Raw genomic sequence first — 21018 nt, forward strand, 5'->3', positions numbered from 1 at the left:
TGGGAACCAAGTTTGGGCAGAGGAATCCCAGCTGGGGCTTTGACCTCAAAACCTAGTGTGGTCCGCCCTGGGAGCTGTTGGGCAAATGAGCAAATAGGACAGCTTCCGTCCAAAGAAAGTGAGTGCAGCCTGTATGTGTGGCGGCAAGAGGTATACGGGAAGTCGCTGGACCTTCCACTCAGTTTTGCTGTGAAGCTAAAACCTCTCTAAAAAATAAAACCTATCTTTAAAAAGAAAAAGATTTACTTTATTCCTGATGGATAGATAAGTATGTCAAGGCATTTATTAAATTTTCCAATGAATTAAAATATCAATTTTAAATTGTCATTTATTAAATTCTCACAAATACTGATATATATTTCTGGATTTTCTATTTGGTCCAACTGATACATTTATCTATTTGTCAATTCCTATGCTGAAATTATATTAATATTGTTTTATAGTATATTCTCGTATCTGGTAAGGCAAGCCACCTTCCTGTTAATTTTCATTTTCACACTTTTCTTAACTATTCCCAGGCATTTATTCTTGCATACGATCTTTAGTTTAGTCAAGTCTTAAAAACCTTGGATTAATTAGAATTTCATTGTACTTGTAATTTAATTTGGAGAAAGCTGACATTTTAATCATATTGTCTTACCACACAAGGTCATATCTTTTAGTTGTTCACATTTTGTTTTATATCCTTCATAAGATTTCATAGTTTTCTTCATACAGTTCCTGTGTCTGTCCAGTTAAATTTATTCCTAACCATTATGCTATTATGATTGGAATATTTCATTCCCATTACTCTTTCTGTTTTCTTCATTCTTTTGGTAGAATGGAGAAAGGCTATTGGTTTGTGTATTTTTGTCTAGGAGCAGAGCTCTTAAGAGCACAAACTGAGGTATGGAGAAGAAATGCAATTTTATTTCTTTATAACTTATTTTTAAAATTATTTTAAGCTTGCTTTTTGACAGGTGGAAGAAATTCAGTCCCATTTGACTTCTCCCAGATTTTCTCCAGGGTGGGTCAATGTTCCGTGGGGTTTACATAGTGCCCAGAGTTCTTACCACCTTCTGTCCCAGCTGGCTTCCCCAAAATGCCCATGGTCTCCCTGGGTCTTGTCTCTTGTCCTTACTGGTCTCTGTTACACTGTCCTTCCTTTCCCTGTCTGTCTCCCTCCCCACCACACACACTCTCTCTCTCTCACTCAGGCATGTGGAAAATGTTCCCCAATCTCCACATCACACTAGACCACCAGATGGTAGGAACCTCTCTAATGCACCCTCTCTGCCCAGATAGCAGGCAGCATTGCCAGGTTTTACATTTCTCCAGGCTTTACCCAGGAAGGGAGACATAGGTCCCCTCTGCCCTTGGGTCCCACCAACCTGCATGAAGTTCTGTCCTTCAGTGAGGGGTCTACAGCATGCATCCCCCTTTCTCAGCGATCTGCAGCAATCCCTCACTCTCTGTTCACCTTAACCTCCTTCTTCTCTGAGTCTGGGGAATCCTTTCCACTCTCATTTATTCTCTCAGGTCTAGGTTCATGCCCTGAGTTGTTTGAAAACTCAAAAGCTAGAAAGAAGGTTTGTTTTCTCTTTCTGCTTTCTCATCCCCTCTCCAAGGCAATGAATTCAGAGCAGCCTCGCTTGCATAGAAGAGCTGTCAGGGGAAAAAGGAGCTTTGGAGGCTGGAAACATTGTTCGTATTTCAACACAGGATCCCACCAGACATACAGGCATAGGAAAAAACACCACTGGAGGAAATATGGCAGAATGTTAACAAAGATACTCTGTTCCCAGAAGGTGGAACCATGAATAAATTTTGTGTCCTTATTTATATTTGTCTGAACTTTACAACGTTTCTAGAATGTGTACTACTTATATCATCACACAGACACACACACAAAATTACTTATTCCAGTTCATTTGTAGTTTGTATTCTATACAAATCAAATATATCACAGAATAAATTACTATGAATCCAAACATAATTAACAAACACCAAGTACATTTCAAAACAAATGTACAGAGTACAAAATACAAAGCATAAAGGAAGGTTCACTCACCCTCAGCAGCTCGGATTGGTTTCTAGAATGGTGAGCAATCACTTTGGCTATGAAATTAGGACTGCTAGGCTGATTCTGGAGTATTTAAGGAGCAAAGGAGTGAACGGAGTGATTTTGGAGTATTAAGGAGCAAACGACTTCATGATGTACATATTTCTAAAAGAGGCTTTTGCACCGGGAGGCAGTTGGGTTTTCTAAGGCTTATAGTTGATGAAAATGTGATTAGAGGATGACTTAGATTAGGTAAACTCTTAAAAACAAAGCCTGAAAAAAAAAACAAAAAAACAAAAACAAAGCCTGGGATAGAGATTCTTCCTCAAGTGATATGTTGGAAGAAACGAAGAGAAGGGGAGTGAGTGACGTGCAATGGATCAAGGGAAAGAGACAAGGAGGAATCTCGGCTGGGAGCTGGCTTCAGCCTGATCCCACGGGGACCACTAGAGCACTAACTGCACCACAGAGCTGCTTCCACCTTAAGGCGAAGAGGCCAATCTTTTGTACCCCCACATCAGTTAATCATGGGCAAGAGGGTACAAGGCTGCTCCAGGAAGCCAAGGGAAATTCTGTAGAGAAGTGGGAAGCTCAGCAGCCCACCCTCAGAGCAACTCGAGTATAGGGGTGCCAGACACGCAAGATTTACTTGGGACTACTTGGGCAAGCCTGGTAATTGGGAACTGCTTGCAGCATGCGTCCGGGGCAGCATGCAGGAGCAGGTGACGACATTGATGATGACAGCAGGATTTGGGGCGTGGGGGAGATGAAGGCTTTGGGCCAGCTAGCTAAGTCATCAGTGACTATGGATGCGTGACCAGGAGGGCAGAGAATGACAAAGAGAAGGAGGGAGAGAAGGTGGCAGAGCCAGGCTGCATGATCCTCAAACCAGCAAGGGTTTTTGCACAAGGAAGAGAACTGAATGAGCCCAAACTTGCAAATTAATTGGACCTCTGCAGGCCCTTCTTGAACCACGGACTGTAGCTGCCCTGGCAAGGAGACCTTTGATGTTGTGCTGTCTGATATCCAACGCATAGGACTCTGTAAACTGTACAGACAGGGGCCTTATCTCTCTTGTTCACCAGGCTGGCATAGTAAGTAAATATGTATCGAATGACTGACTGAGTCAATCAGTTAATCTGTATTTCATCATCTTTCAGTGGAGGCCACTGGCATAGCAACAAAGAGCACAAGCTTTGGGGTCAGACATCGGAATCTGAATTCCACGTCTGAGCCTCAGCTTTTACATTGTCAATGCTCTGAAGATTAAGTGCACTTGGGAGAGTACTTGGCACGTGGCAAGTGCCCCATAAACCACCTCTGTCGGTAAACTCCCTTTCCTGTGAAAGCTCGGAGCTATTCCTTGCGAGGTGACTGGGGAAGCGGGTGTGCGTGATGGAAAGGGCGGGGAAGGGAGCGGAACACAGGCTGAGGCTGCGCCCCAGCCTCTGCGCACCCTACCGGCCCTGCACGGGGCGGAGTCTTGTCCCGGCCCGCGAGGGCCGTGCAGTCCGCTGGAGGCACCCAGGGACCCGGCCAGCCGTGCGGCTGCCCTCCGCTATGACGGGGACGGCGCGGGGATCGGGCCGGTGGCCCCCGCTGGGGCTCCTGCTCCGGTTTGCGGCGCTGCTCGGAACGCTGGGACCACAGGTGAGAAGAGGGGACGGACCCGGAGTCTCCAAGGTTGGGGGCTGGGGCGCAGGGGGCTGGGGCGCGTCGCAGCAACAGGGGAGCCTCGCCCCCTTACACCGACTGGGGTCGCCCCAAATCGGTACCTGGCCAGCTTTGGGGAGTTGCCGGTTGCCCTCACGAACACCTGCTGGAGAGAAGTGCCAGCGTGGGAAGGCGCCGGCACTCGAACACCAGGCTGCAGAAGCAGCGTGGGGGCGCAGGTGAAGAGAACAGCCAAGGGCAGGGGGCCTGGCTCTACTCCCATGCCCTCAATAGCTTCTAGGATCCCGGCTTCCTAGGAGCATATGATCAACTTAAGGGTCCTCGGTGGAGAAATGCACCCACACGCCCAGTATTACAAGTTCAGGTGGTTCACAACGCTCCCACCTTCCGCGTGACAGGACCGTGGGTTCAGAGCCTTTGGGATAAATAAGTTGGAGGCGTGGGGATCTGGTCCAGGCAGGAGCGGAAGAAGCCAGTCTTAGAGAAATGCAGCGAGAAGGCATAGAGCCCAGCCTAGAATCCACTTGCCCAGCCTGGAGCCCCCAGAACAGCTATTGGGATCATAGACTGAGCTGTTTGGCCCACCCCACTCCCTGCTTCCAGGTCTGGGTGCCCGACAGGGTTACCAAATAGCATGTGAGCCCACTGTGGCCAGATCAGGTGTCTCCAAAAAAAGTTGAAAAAGTAGAAGTGAGAAAAATTAAAAATCTAGAATTTTAAGTGAAATCTTTCCAATTTTTAAGAATTGGTAGCCAATTAGAAACAAATTTTAAAACACAATGATGGTCAAACAAAACAACTGTGGGCAAGAAGCCTGCAGCTTCTTCCCTAGACCACTTTCCCTCCTGCCATGTTCAGATCACAAAACAGACCAGGAAAAGAGAGGGGCTAGGACACAGTTTTCTGACTGTCCATGAAAAACCATTGGCTCCATCCCAAACCTGAGGGTCCTGGAGCAGGATGTGGCCTTTGCAGGGGTGCGGCTGGGCCACCCGGATGTTAGGGTTCCTGCTGGGAGCTCAGCCTCACCCTGTTTGCTCAAGGAGGGGCTAGAGCAGGTGAGTTGGCCCAGCAGGGGCCAGACGTAAGAGCAGTTCCAGCCCTCCCCTCGGCCACCCCCAGCCTTGGTTCAGGGGGGTCTCCTGGAGCCTGGCACCAAAAATAGCTGGGCTGGTTTGGGGAGGTAGAGGGGTCATCCCGAGAGAGGCAGAAAGTGTGGCAGAAGAGAAAGAGACTAGGTGCTGAAATCAGAGGGATGGTGGCTCAAGCCCCATTTCTTCTTTGTTATCTCTGTGGCTTTAGGCTAATTATTTAACCTTTGGGAGCCTTACTCTTCTCACCTGTACAAAGTGAGACTAACACCAATCTCACAGGGAGGCTGTGAAGTGCTTTTGTATAAGCCTTGAGTCTTGGAGAACCAGAAGGAATTGGGGGTGCGGGTGGGAGGAGGTGGGACTTAAGGCACAGCGTAGCCAAGCCCTTCACCCCCACTCCACCCTCTCTGGGGGAGGGGAGTCACAGCTGGCCGTCTGGGGCACGGACAAGGGGTGGTCCCAAGCCTGTCGAAGGAGCTGACTTTGTTTGCCCTGCAGGTCCAGACCCTCCAGGCAGAAAGCCTCCTGCTGGTGTCCACCCTGGATGGGAGCCTCCACGCACTGAGCAAGCAGACAGGGGACCTGAAGTGGACACTAAAGGATGGTGAGCAACAGGCAGTCACTACTCCTCCCTTGGACCCCGGGTGGGCAGGGGTACATCGCCATAGCAGAGAAGACCAGAACATAGGGTCTAGAAGCCAACAAGCCAGTGTTGGCAAGGATCTTCACCATTTATCAGCTGTGTGGGCTTCGGAAAATCACTTCACCTCTCTAAGCCTCAAAGTCCTCAACTATAAAATGGAGCCAATAGTAGTGACCCTAATTCCTATGGTTCTTGAGATGATTACACGCATGTCAAATGCTTGGCTTGGTGTCTTGCACGCAGTAAGCACCCAGTGAATAGGAGGGAGCTATGCTGTCCAGTGGGGAGTCTGAGGGGGCTACTCAGGCTCGGTGTCCCTGTCCCTGCAGATCCCATGATTCAAGGGCCAATGTACGTCACAGAGTAAGTGAACCTGCGGGCTTTTAAGGGAGGGGGCATCTGGGAGAGGGAGAATGCGTAATTGTCTGGAGGAACAGCTGGGGGCTGGGAGGCATGTTGGCAGTAAGGCAACAGATTTGGTCTGAGCTCTGTGGAGCCTCCTGCGAGGGTGGGCTTGATTAGCTGGGAAGTTGGAGGGAAAGGGGGTCTTCATGAAACCAGGGAGCATGTACTCACCCTTCCCCCTGTTCCTCTGCCCTACAGGACAGCCTTTCTCTCAGATCCAGCTGATGGCAGCCTGTACATGTTGGGGACCCAGAAACAACAGGGATTAATGGTGTGTTTCCCACCACACTCAGATGGGAGAGAGCTGGGGCTTCTGTTAGCCAGAGCACTGCGAGTGAAGTGGGCTGAATCCTGCAGAGGACTAAGTCCGGGCTCTGAGCACATTATGGGAAGGCTGTCTGGAGGGACCTGTTGAAAGCAGGTGGTGGAGTATCTCCAGCTGTGTCTGCAGAGCAGGCTGTCAGGGCTCTGGGGAAATCCTGGGGGCTTCTCCAGGACTCTGAAGGCTTTAAGGGGAAACCTATGTTTATGTATCAAATAACCCACAAAATCAGTGGCTTAAAGCACTCAGTGGTTTAATGAACAATTTTGTAGGATGACACTTTAGGCTGGATCAGCTGGGTGGTCTTGATTGAGCTTCTCAGCCATCACAGTCAGATTCTGGCCAGCGGAGTGGTCAGCTACTGGTCAGCTAGATGGCTCTTCTTCTGAAGGCTGGTTGGTGGTTGGCTGGAGTTTGAGAGGGGCGAGTGGGCCATGTGCCTCTCATCCTCCACCAGGCCAGCCTGGGTTTGTTCACAGGCTATCAACAAGGGCACCAGAAGCAGCAAGAGAGGGCCAGGCTCACACCCACACACCTGTCAAGCTTCCTTGTATCGCATTCGCTAATGTCTCATCAGCCAAGGCAAGCTGTGGCGGAGCACAGGGTCAGTGGTGAAGAAACAGACTCCGTCTGACTGTGGGAAGAGCTGAAAAGTCACACGGAGAAGGGGCACACAGGGGAATTTGTGGGAAGCCGTGGGAGGCCTGCCAGAAAGGTCTTAAGGAAGTGATTTATAAACTGAATCGGGAAGAAATTTTAGTGTGTAAATCAAGCAAAGTCTCTGTAGCAAATGAATCACACTCATATAGGGTAGCTTGAGGACTTATTGAAGGGATTACTTACGGGGATGTGTACCTCTGTGGAGTGTAGGAAACCACAAGGCCCGGTGCCATGTCCTCTGCCCCTAACAGTGGGGCACCATTAGCAGCCTAAACTCAGAGGGAGTGGAAGGAATTGTTCCCGCACCCTGGAGATAGAGGGATCTGGTGGAGAGGGCCACCCAACAGGGCTGAGGCCTTGTGGGAGGGGCATGGCCAGCCCACCATGCCTATGTGGAGGAGAGGGGACACGGGAATATACACCCTGATCTCACCCCCTCCCCGTTATCCCAACCCAGCTGGAAGCTGGAGCACAAGGCACCCACCGAGGTGATCCAAACCAGTGCATCTCCTGGGCAGAGGGCTGGAGAGCTCCAGTCATGCCCAGCTCCTGCCTGGGGAGGGTCACCACCAGGTCTTTAGCGTGGCTTATGTGGTTGTCAGTCACAGCACTCCCCCTGCTCAGGGATAAAGTCCAGACATCCTGACAAAGTTCATCAGGCCCCAGGTGAGCAGGCCCGCTCCCTTCTCCTGCCCCATCTCTTCCCTGCACAGGCGCACATGCACGCACATACACGTTGGTCCCTGCAGGCTGTGTGCATGGTAGTCTTCTGCAGACCCAAGCTTCTAGAGGTTCCATCTCAGCCTGAGCTTCCCAACCACTAAAGCAGAAAAGGAGAACTTGGTGAATTGCACACTAGCCTGTAAAGTGTCCCTGTAGACGGGATGTGTGTTTCTTCTGCTCCCCTCCCATTGGCTAAAGCAAGTCTCATGGCTGCACCTACTTTAAGTGGGAAAGGTTGTAAAATTTCACCATGAGCCCAAAAGAACCAGAATATTTGTGAAAAGACCTCCCTGCCCCTGGCTGTCTCCCACCCATCCCTCAAGTCCCAATTTAAAATCCAAACCCCTTCCTGATGCAGGATCCTGCCTCCAAAGGTCCTCACTTCCAGCCACTCTTCCCCTGCTGACCCTTTCCAGGTTCACAGGCCTTGCAGCTGCTCCTCACGCAGCCTGACCGGGTGCAGCCCCTGCCTGTGGCCTCTGCACCAGCTGTCCATCTGCCCACATGACCTTGAGACCATTCCCTCTCTTGGTTTGGGTTCTTAATACCCAGGGCACTTGGTGTAGAATAACTTTTCAAATCACTCTCCATCCTAGTTCTTAGTGTTTTTTTTATAGCACTAACCACTCTATGACATTACAGTATGTGTATTTGTTTATTATTGCTTCCTCACACACACCAGAAAAGTAACTGTGTAGAAAGGAACTTTGTCGTTACTATGGGGTCCCAGTGCCTGGCTAATAATAGGTGCTCATTAAACAGTTTCTGAATGAATGAATGAATGAATGAACAAACTTCTTCCAGCACTCCTTCACCATTCCACACAGCTGTGTTAGGTACCCTTCAACTTCTTTGTGTTCCCTTAGAGTGCCATAGCCATGCCAAACCAATTATAGGTTGAAATGGCTTCTTTTGCTGGTTGGTCTGACCATGTCCCCAGGAAACTCTGGTTCTCTTTCTCTTGGTATTTAGTGTGCCTGGGGTGCTATCTGGCAAGAGCACTATATAGAGTTTAAGGATCTTTCATTTTGACATAATTTCACACATAAGAAAAAAACGCAAGAATAATACAAAGAAATTCTTTGCTCCCTTTACCTAGACTCATTGATTTTCAACATCACATTTACTTTATTCTCTTTTCATTAAAATAGATACAATATTACACATGTATTTATAAATTTTTTTCTGAACTATTTCAGACCGTATTGCACACATATGCCCCTTTGCTCCTAAAATGTCACTTGTGTGTTCCTAAGGACAAGGACTTTCCCCTACATAGTCTGAGTATAAATTAGCAAAATCAGGAAATTTGATATCAATGCAATATCCTCCTCTAATCCACAGTCGATATGAATTTTGTCAAGTGTCCCAAAGGTGCCCTTTGTTTTCCTAGTCCAGAATCCAAACCAGAGTCTCTCACTGCATTTCAGGGCTCTTAATAATTTGGAGCAGCCCCAGCCTCTCTCAGGCTGTCAAGGTCATTGAGTTTTGAAATCTCTGCCTGTGCTGTAGAGGAAGTTGTCAGGCCAGGACTGAGTGGGTCAGGTGGTATCTTGGTACTGGACACGGGATTTTCTGCCATTCCTTAAAAGGCTGTGTAACAAAGTGGTGAAATATGCTGGCTCTGGAATCTGACTGTCTAGTACAAGGCCTGGTTCTGCCACTTACCAGCTGTGTGACATCCCCCAAGTTGCTTAGCCTCTCTCAAAAATGGAAATTGTATTAACTGTACTTCATGAACAGGCTGTGTGTTTCTCTGCTCTCACTTCTTCCTGGAACTCCCCCTCTCTTCAGAGACTGCCGTTCACCATCCCTGAGCTGGTTCACGCCTCCCCATGTCGCAGCTCTGACGGTGTCTTCTACACAGGTGAGCCTCCCTCCAGCCTGTGGGCCCAGGTCCAGCTGCACAGGGGGCCTAGGGCATGAGAGCCCAGCCGGGCACAGGACAGACAGGTGCACACCCTCTCCCAAGCCATTTCTAGGCTGAAACACTTTCTGCCTCCACAGGCCAGAAGCAGGATACCTGGTTTGTAGTGGACCCTGAGTCAGGGGAGACACAGGTGACCCTGACCACAGAGGGTCCCTCCACCCCCCGCCTCTACATCGGCCGAACGCGTGAGTCAGGCCCCAGCAGCTCCCCAAGCTCTGAGCAGCCCCCCGTTTTGCTCTGCGCATGCCTGGCAGTTGCTATCCAAATTGAATCTGGGCCAATCTGTCAGGCAGCACATACTTCGCTGAGCACTGAACAAGGAGCTGGGGTTACAGCAATAACCAGCTCACAGACTCTGGCCTCTAGGCCCGGTGCTCAGGAAGGCCCTTCGTCCCCTGGGTGTGGGAGAAAGGAGAACCATGTGGGTGCTCCTGGTAACCTTGCTTCTGGGCATCCCCAGAGTACACAGTCACCATGCACGACCCCAGGGCCCCGGCCCTGCGCTGGAACACCACCTACCACCGCTACTCGGCACCCCCCATGGATGGCCCACCTGGGAAATGTGAGTGCTGCCTTTCTCTGTCACCCTCTGGGAGCAAGCTCCCCAGCTCAGGGAACCCCTAGTGGCATCCATGACCAAAACCTGCCACATTGTGACCAACCAGACCTCCTCTGGGACCCCATATTCTGGATGACACACCCTTGATGTTTGACCATAGGTGACTCCCCAACACCCAGCCTCACCCTCCTTACCCTGAGCAGTCCTTACCATCCTCCATTCTTCAATGAGCCTACCCAGGTGCTCCTGGGTGACTCCCCACATCCTGAATTACTCCAGCAACCCCTGCACCCCTAGAGCAGTCCCCACGTGTTCCAGCTAGCCCCAGTGTGATCTGACAGATGACTGTAACTGACCTCTCCTGGGACTAACCCCCTGTAGCCCTGACCACCCTCTGGATATTTTGAGTATCTTATCTAACTGCTTGAGTGGCCTTACAGGTGCCCCAAGCAGTGCCTTATACCCCAACTCCCATGCAGGTAACTCCGACACATCACAGTGCACCCCAGGGTCCCTGACTGACCCCCTTCACACTCTAAACGATTCCCAAGTTACCCACATGCCTCCAGGCCACCCTGAATGACCTCTCCTGAGTAACATCAGTCAGACCATAGGTGACTCTGCCACATCCTAACTGATCTCTCTCAAGTAACCTGGACTGATTCATACACCTCTGGATGACCCTGACTGACCCCTACATCCTACACAGCCCCCCACTTGACTCTGACTGATCCCCTGACTGATCAGAGTGATCCCGTGAACTCCAACGGACCCTCACAGGTTCTGATAACCCTCCAGGTGATTTCACCTGACCTCCACACACCTGAGAGACCCTCCTGATGGCCCACCTCCAGAGCAGCTTCCCCACCCCAAGATGCTCTGAGCTGCCTCACATCAGACCCCCTTGGCCACATCTTTCTTGCCAGACATGAGCCACCTGGCATCCTGTGGGATGGGCCTGCTGCTGACTGTGGACCCAGGAAGTGGGGCAGTGCTGTGGACGCAGGACTTGGGTGTGCCTGTGATGGGTGTCTACACCTGGCACCAGGATAGCCTACGCCAGCTACCCCATCTCACACTGGCTTGGGACACCGTGCATTTTCTCATCCTCCGCTGGGGCCACATTCAACTGCCTGCCTCAGGCTCCCAGGACACAGCCACCCACTTCTCTGCCTTGGACACCCAGCTGCTGTAGGTGCCCAGGACTGGGGGAGCTGGGAAGGAGGCCCTCGGGAGTGCTGTAGTGCAGACCCAATGGGCAAGTGTGATGTTCGGCCATGACACAGAAGCACAGCTGAACAAGGGATCAAAATACTTCAAACTGCCTACCACGATCCCCCATGTGCTCCCCAGACCTCCTGGTAGCCACTCTTCAGCAGCTGAGAGGGTAAAATCTGACCTCCAGCTCGCCACTGTGTGTATAGATAACAGCTCTTGTGCTTGATGGGTGCTGTGCCTTATTGCCTGTTGAAGGTTAATTATCACCTTTACAGCACTGACTACCTTAGAGTCCCCATTGTAAGGAGCCATGAGGCAGACTGGGGAATTATCACTCATTCAGTTTGTTCCTTACATATTAAATGAGCACTTACTATCTGTCAGTTACTTGTTAGGCTCTGGGAGTACAATAATATAGCCAATGTTCCGACCTACAGAAATCTTGGAGTCTAGAGGGGGATACAGGTGTGTAAAGGGGCAGTTATAATATGGTATGATTAAGGATGACATAAAATTAGATATGCCGTGGGAATATGTAAGAAGGGTACCTAAACTAAGACTGGGGGCAGGAGGTAGTCATGGAAAGCTTCCTGGAGGAAGGAACATCTAAACTGAGACCACAAGGATGAAACAAGAGACAGAGGACAGCCACCAGGGAACAGAAATAAATTCAGTAAGACTGGAGTATAGAACTGAGCAGGGAATAAAGCCTGAGGCTGTTAAATTAAGTAGGGATCCTATAGGATCATTTAAAGAGTTCGGACATTTTCTCCTATGTCCAAGGAGAAGTCGTTGGAGGGTTTTAAGCAAAGAAGTGATTTGATCATAATTTCATGTCAGAAAGATAACTCTGGCTGCAGTGTGAAGAATACTTAGAGTGGGCAGGAAGTGCACACTTACAAAAATACTACATTAGTTCAGGCAAGAGATGAAGACACTTTGGACCAGCTTGGAAACATTAGAGATGGAAAAAAGTGGAAAGTAAGAGGAAAAAATAAGTTGGTAAGTAGGGAGTTTGGTAATAGTGGTAAAGGAGTCAAGGGTCATGCTCAGGTTTTAGAAGCACACGGCTGCTGTCATTTTCACGGGTAGGGAACATTAGAGGAGGAGGAGGTTAGGAATGAAACAAGTTCAGATTTAGAGAACTGAGCTCTTCTAAAAAATCTGGGCTAGACATAGATTTAGAAATCATGACTATAGAGTTTGTATCTGTTAGCTGCATAACAAACCACCCCTAAAACTTAGAGTTTAAAACGACATTTATTATTATTCAAGATTTTGTGGGTCAGCTGGGTGGTTTTCTGATCTGGGTGGTCGAAGTTAATATCTGCAGTCAGCTGGTGCCTTGGCTGAGCCTGGATGGTCTAGGACAGTTTCACCTGTATGACAGTTGGTGGGCAACTTGCCCTAGGGGGTGTCAATAAGGTCTCATGCCCCAGCAGGTAGTCTCAGGGTTCCAAAGAACAGCACAAGAGGACAAGCCCCAGGGCACAGGTACCACTCCCGCCTCTGCTTGTGTCCCGTTTGGTACTGTCTCACTGTCCAAAGCAAGTCACGTGGCCAAGCCCAGAGTTAGCGTGGTAGGGGACAACACGAGGACACGTGTACAGTGGTAACTGAAACTGCGCACCACTGTCACTCAGCCTTCTCCCCTTCCTCCTCTTCCTCACAGGATGACGCTGTATGTGGGGAAGGATGAAGCTGGCTTCTATGTTTCTAAAGCACTGGTTCACACAGAGGTGGCTCTCGTGGTGAGAAGGGGACTGTAAGGGGCTGAAAGGGAGGAATGGAAAAGGAGAGGATACCCCTCACTCACGACTTTTTGTTTTCTGCCACAGCCTCGTGGACTGACCTTGGCCCCCGTGGATGGCCCCACCACAGACGAGGTGACACTCCAAGTCTCAGGAGAGCGGGAGGGCTCACCTAGCACTGCTGTCAGATACCCCTCCGGCAGCGTGGCGCTCCCTAGCCAGTGGCTGCTCATTGGTGAGATCCCCTGGTTCAGATGTGTAGATGCAAGACCAGTGAGGCCGGCTTCTGAGCTGGAAGGCTGAGGTCACCTTCAGCCTGCTGACTTTTGCCCTGCCTCTTAGGACACCATGAGCCACCCCCAGTCCTGCACACCACCATGCTGAGGGTCCAGCCCAGCCCAGGGAGCAGGGCAGCTGAGAACAGACCCTCAGAGAGCACACAGGCTCAAGCACTCTTCCTGGAGGTCAGTGCTAGAAGAGTAGAAGGCTTGGGGCACACTTGGCAGGTGGGTGGGCAGCCAATGAACCATTTCCTCAGGCTTCTAGGAATAACACTTGGGGGTGGGTCAATTGACCTCCCACAATTTTGCAGAAGAATGGCATTTTTTTTGTTATTGCCAGAAATGTATTAGAAGTGCCAAAAGGTATTGGTTATCTAAATAGTAAACATGGATCAGCTTTCTTTATTCTTCTTCAGTGTAAAAGTTTTAAAAATGTATCAAGTAATAAAATGAAAAAAAAAACGATAAAAGCACACTCTCCTGGGAGAGGGCTGGACAAGAATCACTACCTGTAGTTCAAGGTTAGAAGGAACAGCCATGAACTGGAGCAATTAATGGCTGCTCATCAGAATCACCTGGAAGCCCACTCAAGCCTCACTGAATCTGAATCTCTAGAGGTGGATTCATGTTTTGTGATTCCCCAAGAGTATCTCTGCTTTTTAGTGATACCCCAAGAGATACTGGTCATCAGTAAGGTTTAGAAGACCACTCTCCTGAGGCCCCATGTTTCAGCACCCTGCAGAATGACAGAAGTCCCACCACACAGATCACCCACTCACTGCCCCTTCAGCTAAGCCCAGCCCTGTACTGGGTGATGAAGAGGGCCTAGGGGCTCCACAATGCCAGGGGGTGCTAAGGGTGAAGGTCCCTTTGTCCTCAGCTCCTGAGGCTGAGCCGAGAGGAACCTCGGGACCTGGTGCTACATCCTGAAGAGAAGACCCCACACTTGAATCCAGGGCTGAGTCTCCAAGACCTGCTGGCCGCTAGCCTCACTGCTGTCCTCCTGGGAGGGTGGATGCTCTTCCTGATGAGGCAGGTAAGCCCACTGCCCCCAATCTCAGGTCTGTTTTAGGGTCATCCTAGGGGGATCTCTGCTCGTTCTTTTTTCTCTGAGGCCATTCAGCAACTCTGCCCCTGACCTAGCTCCAATGGTACCCTGACTTCCCCCAGCAGCTCCCCAGGTCCCTGTCTCTGGGCTCTGTGGGTGCGGCCAGTGCCAGGCCATCTCACACACAGCTGCTGGGTGAGTCAGGGCCGAGTCAGGGCTGAGCCCTCTTAGGCTCTTGTGTTTCAGCAGCAGCAGGTCCCCCTGGCACCTGCAGACCCTCGTGACGTCTCACAGGATGCTCAGTCCCAGCCCTCGGGGGCCACCCCTCAGGGCCAGAAGAGGCTTCAAGGCCCCTCAGAACAAGCCCAGCCACTTGAAGACCCTGATGGTGAGCTTAAGCAAACAGGCAAGGGCAGAGTCAGGAGTAGAGAAATGAGAGGGACAGGTTAGTCTCAAAGTCAGTTTATTAGAAGCCACTATAGTGGGGTGGTTAAGCCTAGTCATTACATAGGAGGGTATTTCTAATGGAATCTGGGTAGTCGAGCACTCTAGAAATGCTGCCACCATTTTTTATTGTTGTTGGTATTTTCAAGGACTCTGGATGCAAATGGAGATGGGTATAGATATAACTCCACTTTGTTAACTTTGACGGGTTACTTAACTCCTCTGAGCTTCAGTTTTTTCATCTGTCAAATGGTAATAAGAACATCCACCTCATTACACCACCTCGTTGAGAGGTTACCATGATCATTAGTATTAAATCATAAATAGGTGATGTTATTAATGTGTTAATTTATCATGTTTGGTAACAATGACAGTAAATTACCTAGGGACCATTTTCCATCTTTGGGCTTTTTAGTTATTAGACATTTTTCTCTTCTTTTTTCTCAATTTATTCCTATAAACGAGCCCTTTCAAACTTTCTCTGGTATCTGCAGGATGCCCCAGGGGGCCTTTCACAAGTTTTTATTGGTCTGTCCAGAACATTCCTCACAGACCTTTTTATGTTCACAAAGTCTACAGTGGAGTCACATCCTACTCCTATTTAACTGCCACAAATCCATGCACATGTGCTTGGCTGAGTGTCCTCCAGGGCTGCAGGCTGTCATATATTCAACGGCGAGTGGATGCCAGAGCTGACATTTATACAGGGCTTACTGTGCGCTGGGCATTGTTCTAGACACTTTGCCTTTATTAACCTGTGGGATATTCACAATAGTCTGAGGTGGAATCTGTTACAATGCCTGTTATGTGGGGAGGGGATGAAGGCAGAAAGGTTCATGATACCGCCAACCCCCACCCTCACCCTCACCCCAGGCTTAACAAAGCCAGCAGGACGGCAGCTCAGGAATTCAAGGGCAGGCCAGCTGTGGGACCATACCTCTGTTTGCACACTGGCAACATCTGCAAGAGAACGTGACTGACATGAAGGGTTTCCCAGTCCGTGGAGCAGCAGCAACAAAAGGCAGCATGTGGCCTCAGCTTTGCAGAGGCACTCTTCTTCCAATTACTTTAGAACACTACTCCTGCCTGTGCAGCTTCTCGGTGACAGTGATGTAGAATGCTGAGCTAAGTGATGGTGAATATGTGTGTGCAGACTGAGCCTCCCCTAAGCTCATGGGTCTGCATTCACGGCCTTCTTGGCTGTAAGCCCGGCCTCCATCTAGCATAGACAGTGCTCCTGAGTATCTACCCCAGAAAGCACACAGTGAGTGTTTACCCCACAACAAGGGCATGGAGAGCACAGCAGACAGACATGCAAGGGACAGGAAACCCCGGCAGAACCAATTGAGTGGTACGAAAGGGGCCAGAAGTGCTCAGGGACCCTCACCTGGAGCCAGCTGAGCAGAGCTTGTTCAAACAGGCTTCCCACAACTCTGTCCCTGCTTTCTGAGCTGCCTGACAGATAGGCCCACTCTTACCTGTGGGGGACGTGCTGCTAGCAAGGCCCTGAGGCCACCCACTCCTGACAGTCCTGGGTACACGGATTTAGGTTACTGCCTGCGTCTGCCGACAGAGTGAATGTTAAGCAAATAATCCACAGCAGTGCTGAAGGGCAGCTCGTACTTTTCTCAGATATCCGATACTGATTTTCGTTTGCTTTTCCTAAAGCTGACTGATGAGACTAGAGGTGGCAGCTCTTCCTAAGTAGAGTGCTCTCAGGGCCATTGCACAGCACAGCTCCAGGGGTGCCATATACGGTTAGCTATATGAACTGGGTCCCTGGAGCTGAGCTGGGCAAGCCTGCCCAGATGTGCCTGGGTCCTCGTGAGGGGTCTCCCACAAGTTACCCAAAGGGAAGAGCACTAACTGTCCAAGTGTATAGACCCCTGCCTGCCTGGGCTAACCCCACCCTTCTTAACAGGAAGCCAAGGCCTTCCGGGGACTCCTTGCCGCCCTAGAACTAACTCTAGGGCAGCTTAGCATCCGAATGCCTGCTGCCTCCCACCCCTGTCTGGGCAGTCTTTACTGTGACTGTACTCATTGTCCCACGTTTCTAGCTGCCCAAACTCACCTTCCTGTTGGAAGGCAATTCCTCAGTATAAAGGTATATTATAACCTTTATAATATAAAGGTTATAAAGGGGGAGGTAGGGAGAGTGGCAGAAGGAAAGAAAACGGCAGAGAATACCAAAAGGGGGGAAATGGGAGGGGAAGATAACACAGCCAGTCTTCCATAGAACCATTTAATCCACAGGAACACTGCAGGATTACTAACCTTAGTCCTGCTTTACAGACGAGAAAACGAGCACTCAGTGGTTAAGTAGCTTGCCCAAGTTCACACACAGAGGAAGGGGCAGCACCAGGCCTTGGACCCAGCAGTCCCACACAGGCTGGGCAGGGATGTGGGAGTTGGAGAAAGGTTGAGGGAGTGGGCAGGCGTGGACAGGGCAGTGCTGACTGTGGGCCAGAGCTATGCTCTCTGAGACTGTGTCTGCCTCCCTCCAGCTGAGCAGCTCACGGTAGTGGGGAAGATTTCCTTCAATCCCAAGGACGTGCTGGGCCACGGGGCAGGCGGGACATTTGTTTTCCGGTGAGTGGCAGCCAGAAGCTGGAGCCAAAGGCTGGAGACGTGGCCCTTTCCCCACTGTCCATTGTTGAGCTCTTTTTTCAAAGAATTCCCGAGGTGGATGCAGGTTGGCACCTCACTCCCCAGTTCCTAACCTTTTCCTCCTATGCCCCCTCTGCCCACCCAGGGGGCAGTTTGAGGGGCGGGCTGTGGCTGTCAAGCGGCTCCTCCGGGAGTGTTTCAGCCTGGTCCAGCGGGAGGTCCAGCTGCTGCAGGAGTCAGACAGGCACCCCAATGTGCTCCGCTACTTCTGCACTGAGCGGGGCCCCCAGTTCCACTACATTGCCCTGGAGCTCTGCCAGGCCTCGTTGCAGGAGGTGAGATGAGCAGGCCGGGTGGGGTGGTGCAGTCCAGGGTCCAGAGTGACGCCTGCTTCTCACTGCTCCTTAGTATGTGGAAAAGCCAGAGCTGGACCACTGTGGCCTGGAGCCTGCGCTGGTGCTGCAGCAGCTGATGTCCGGCCTGGCCCACCTGCATTCCTTACACATAGGTATCGGCCCCACCATCCACCCTCTGCCCTCAGCCCCTGCCTTTGCGTCTCAGTGCCCAGTTCTGCCCTGCTTTGCTCTCAGTGCACCGGGACCTGAAACCCAGCAATGTTCTCATCGCCGGGCCAGACAGCCAGGGTAGAGGCAGGGTGGTCCTCTCAGACTTCGGCCTCTGCAAGAAGCTGCCAGCTGGCCGCTGCAGCTTCAGCCTCCACTCAGGCATCCCCGGCACGGAAGGCTGGATGGCGCCAGAGCTCCTACAGCTCCTGCCCCCAGACAGCCCTGTGAGTGCCCCCTGGCCCAGTGCCTCTCCTGCCAAGGCTCCACATGCCCCGCCATGTGACCTTGAGTCACTCCTCCAAGCCTGTTTCTTCACCTGCAATGTGGGGAGATTCATACCTTACCACGAGCAGTGGTTCTCAACCAGGGACTGTTTTGCCACCCAGGGGACACTGAGCAATGTCTGGAAATATTTTTTGTCATTAGACTTGGCAGTGAAAGTGGGTCTTGCTTCTGGTGGGAGGGGGCCAGGGATGCTGCCAGACATTCTACAGTGTGCAGGACGGCTCCTACAACTATCTGGCCCAAAATGTCAATAATAGCAAAGTTAAGAAATCCTGAGCTAGAAAATGGTTTTCAATCTTCACTGTGCTTCAGAATCACTGGGGAATTTAAAAAGTCAGAAGCCCAGGCCCCACACCCAGGGATTCTGACCTGATTAGCCTCGGGGAGGGCTCCAGGTGATCTTAATGTGTAGCCAGGGGTGAAGAACCCCCTGGTATGAAGGGTAAGGGGGCACATCAGATGAGCTAATAGAGTTGAAGCACAGAGCAGCCTCTGACACATACATTCCTACTCCCCACCCCGAGGCACTTGAGTTTGGACCCCTGGATTAAAGATTTTAGTGTGGCCAGTGTGTGAGTAGAAGTTAAAGTCATGGCACAGATGAGAGTAACACAAAAGGACAGTTACTAAGCAAAGCCACCCCCACTCCTGATGTCGAGAGAAAGCTGGAGTGGCAACATGGGGGCCCAAGGACCAAAGGCACTGATGTTGAGCCTGGACAGTTTTTTAATTCATGACCAATATTTTATCTTTTGGGAAATTCTGAATAAAAACCTAGATTTCTGGATTCTTTTTGAAAATCAAAGTTCTGCCACCCCGGGAGTCCCCAGACAACTGTCTGGAGCTAAATACCAGCTTCCTCCTGTGGACGGGGCCCATGCTACGTCAGTTCTGCCACTCTATTGCCTCAAGCCTGGGCAGCTTCAGTTACCTGCTAGCCCGGGATGAATGAAGCTTGGAAACCTGAACTAAAAACCCAGTAGGGGAGAAAGTTTTGGATGACAAGCTGGGCCCTTTCAATGGTGGTGAGGGGTGGGGGTCTAGGGCTAAGGAGCTGCCTCTCAGAGCTTCCTTGAGTTCTAGTCTGAACCAAACCCCAGGTTACAGTATCAATGCGTGGGAGTAGTTAGCCAGGCAGACTTCCTGGAAGTGGAGAACTCCACCTTATGCTCATCTCTCATCCCCAGACCAGCGCAATAGACATCTTCTCTGTGGGCTGCCTATTCTACTATGTGCTTTCTGGTGGCAGCCACCCCTTTGGAGAGAATCTCTATCGCCAGGCAAACATTCTTACAGGGGCTCCCTGTCTGGCTCACCTGGAGGAAGACACCCATGGTGAGGGGGACCTGGGGCTGCAGAGAAGGGAGGAAGCAGGGCATGAGGTTGGGCAGGCCTGAAGCCATCCCTGCCATTTGTCCCTACAGACAGGGTCATCGCCCGGAGCCTGGTGGAGGCCATGTTGAGCCCACTACCGCAGGCGCGCCCCTCTGCTCACCAAGTGCTTGCCCACCCCTTCTTTTGGAGCAGAGCCAAGCAGCTCCAGTTCTTCCAGGTCAGAGGAAAATCTTGGGAATGCCCAGAAAGTCTCATGTTTTGGTCCTAAGCAAAAAAAAGGGGAAGCCAGAATGACTGGGGAAAGGGACTTGTCTACCTGATTCCGGAGAGCCCAGTTCCCTATCTAAACCAATACTGAGCCTAGCCTCCTAAACTCTGCCGTTTGGGCATTCCAGTCGACTCATTACCAGCCTTCCCAGTCCCATTCCTTTGTGGGAAAACACACCCCATTCCTTTCAGCCCTGGTTGTCACTCGTGCGATACCCATCCCAGATAGCCCATTCCACTTTACCTTGAGCAAGGGACTTGTGGCTCTGAGCCTGTTTGCTCATCTCTAAAACGGAAACAACAGTACTTACCTCACAGGTTGGTGAAGACCTGGTGGGCAACATGGGGACCTGGCACAGAGAGGCTGCACAGTGCAAGGGGCAACAATCCTTTTGCCAAAAGTTTTTGCTGCTTCACTCCCCTAAGCCATAGGACACTCCTGGTCTTATACGGCCTCTGAAACTGGTCATGAGACTCAGGAACTCTATGGGGACCTAGGATGTCAGCGATTGGCTGGAGAAAGAGTCTGAGCAGGCACCCCTGGTGACAGCACTGGAGGCGGGAGGCTCTGTGGTGGTCCGGTGCAACTGGCACAAGCATATCTCGGAGCCGCTGCAGACAGGTACAGCCAGACTCAGGGTGCCCGGGAGGCTGAGGAGGCACAGTGGGGACAGCTCTGCCAATGGTTTCTCTGCCCACAGATCTGAGAAGGTTCCGGTCATATAAAGGGATGTCAGTGCGAGACCTGCTCCGTGCCATGAGGAACAAGGTGTGTTCCAGGGCTTGGGTGGGACCTGGACTGTGGGGAGGCCTGGTCACTGCTGAGCCAGCTCTCTGCTCTAACCCTCTCCAGAAGCACCACTACAGGGAGCTCCCAGTGGAGGTGCAGCAGGTGCTAGGTCCTGTCCCCGACAGCTTCGTCCAGTACTTCACAGACCGCTTCCCACAGCTGCTCCTCCACACATACCATGCCATGAGGAGCTGCGCCTCTGAAAGCCTCTTCCTGCCCTACTACCCGCTGGCCTCAGGGGCCAGGGAGCAATGCCCAGGGGCTGCTGGGAGCTAAGGCCAGCCAAATGGACAAGGAGTCAGGCCCATGGCTGAGGCTGGCCTCAATGACAAAGGCTTGGCAGTCTGGAGTTCTTGAGCAAAGACATGCCCCCAT

At 51.2% G+C, this 21018-nt stretch overlaps 1 protein-coding gene across 4 annotated transcripts; it reads left to right on the forward strand.

The window, feature by feature from the left end:
* Positions 1-3402: 3402 nt before the first annotated feature.
* ERN2 (endoplasmic reticulum to nucleus signaling 2) lies at positions 3403-20926 on the forward strand. Of its 4 annotated transcripts, none has more exons than XM_017639903.3 (22): positions 3404-3691; positions 5308-5413; positions 5782-5815; positions 6056-6128; positions 9357-9429; positions 9570-9677; positions 9953-10054; positions 10978-11242; positions 12942-13020; positions 13108-13255; positions 13363-13484; positions 14182-14337; positions 14596-14737; positions 17298-17382; positions 17546-17735; positions 17809-17908; positions 17991-18190; positions 19439-19586; positions 19676-19803; positions 20352-20475; positions 20555-20622; positions 20707-20926. In XM_017639903.3, exons 1-22 carry the CDS (start codon positions 3437-3439, stop codon positions 20917-20919), a joined length of 2919 nt encoding a protein of 972 aa, XP_017495392.2. In that variant the 5' UTR covers positions 3404-3436; the 3' UTR covers positions 20920-20926. The 4 variants fall into 4 exon arrangements, with proteins under 4 accessions (XP_036848287.1, XP_017495392.2, XP_036848286.1 ...); XM_036992391.2 differs by having other exon boundaries at positions 14599-14737; XM_036992392.2 differs by lacking the exons at positions 20555-20622; positions 20707-20926 and having other exon boundaries at positions 3403-3691; positions 20280-20416.
* The last annotated feature ends 92 nt before the right edge of the window (positions 20927-21018 follow it).

This window comes from Manis javanica, chromosome 10, assembly GCF_040802235.1.
Source record: "Manis javanica isolate MJ-LG chromosome 10, MJ_LKY, whole genome shotgun sequence".
Lineage (NCBI taxonomy): Eukaryota > Metazoa > Chordata > Mammalia > Pholidota > Manidae > Manis > Manis javanica.

Coding starts and splice junctions, on each gene's coding strand:
- ERN2 (XM_017639903.3), top strand. CDS start 3,437: ATGGAAAGGGCGGGGAAGGGAGCGGAACACAGGCTGAGGCTGCGCCCC. Junction 17,736..17,808: donor GCCAGGCCTCGTTGCAGGAG/GTGAGATGAGCA, acceptor ACTGCTCCTTAG/TATGTGGAAAAGCCAGAGCT. Junction 17,909..17,990: donor CCTGCATTCCTTACACATAG/GTATCGGCCCCA, acceptor CTTTGCTCTCAG/TGCACCGGGACCTGAAACCC.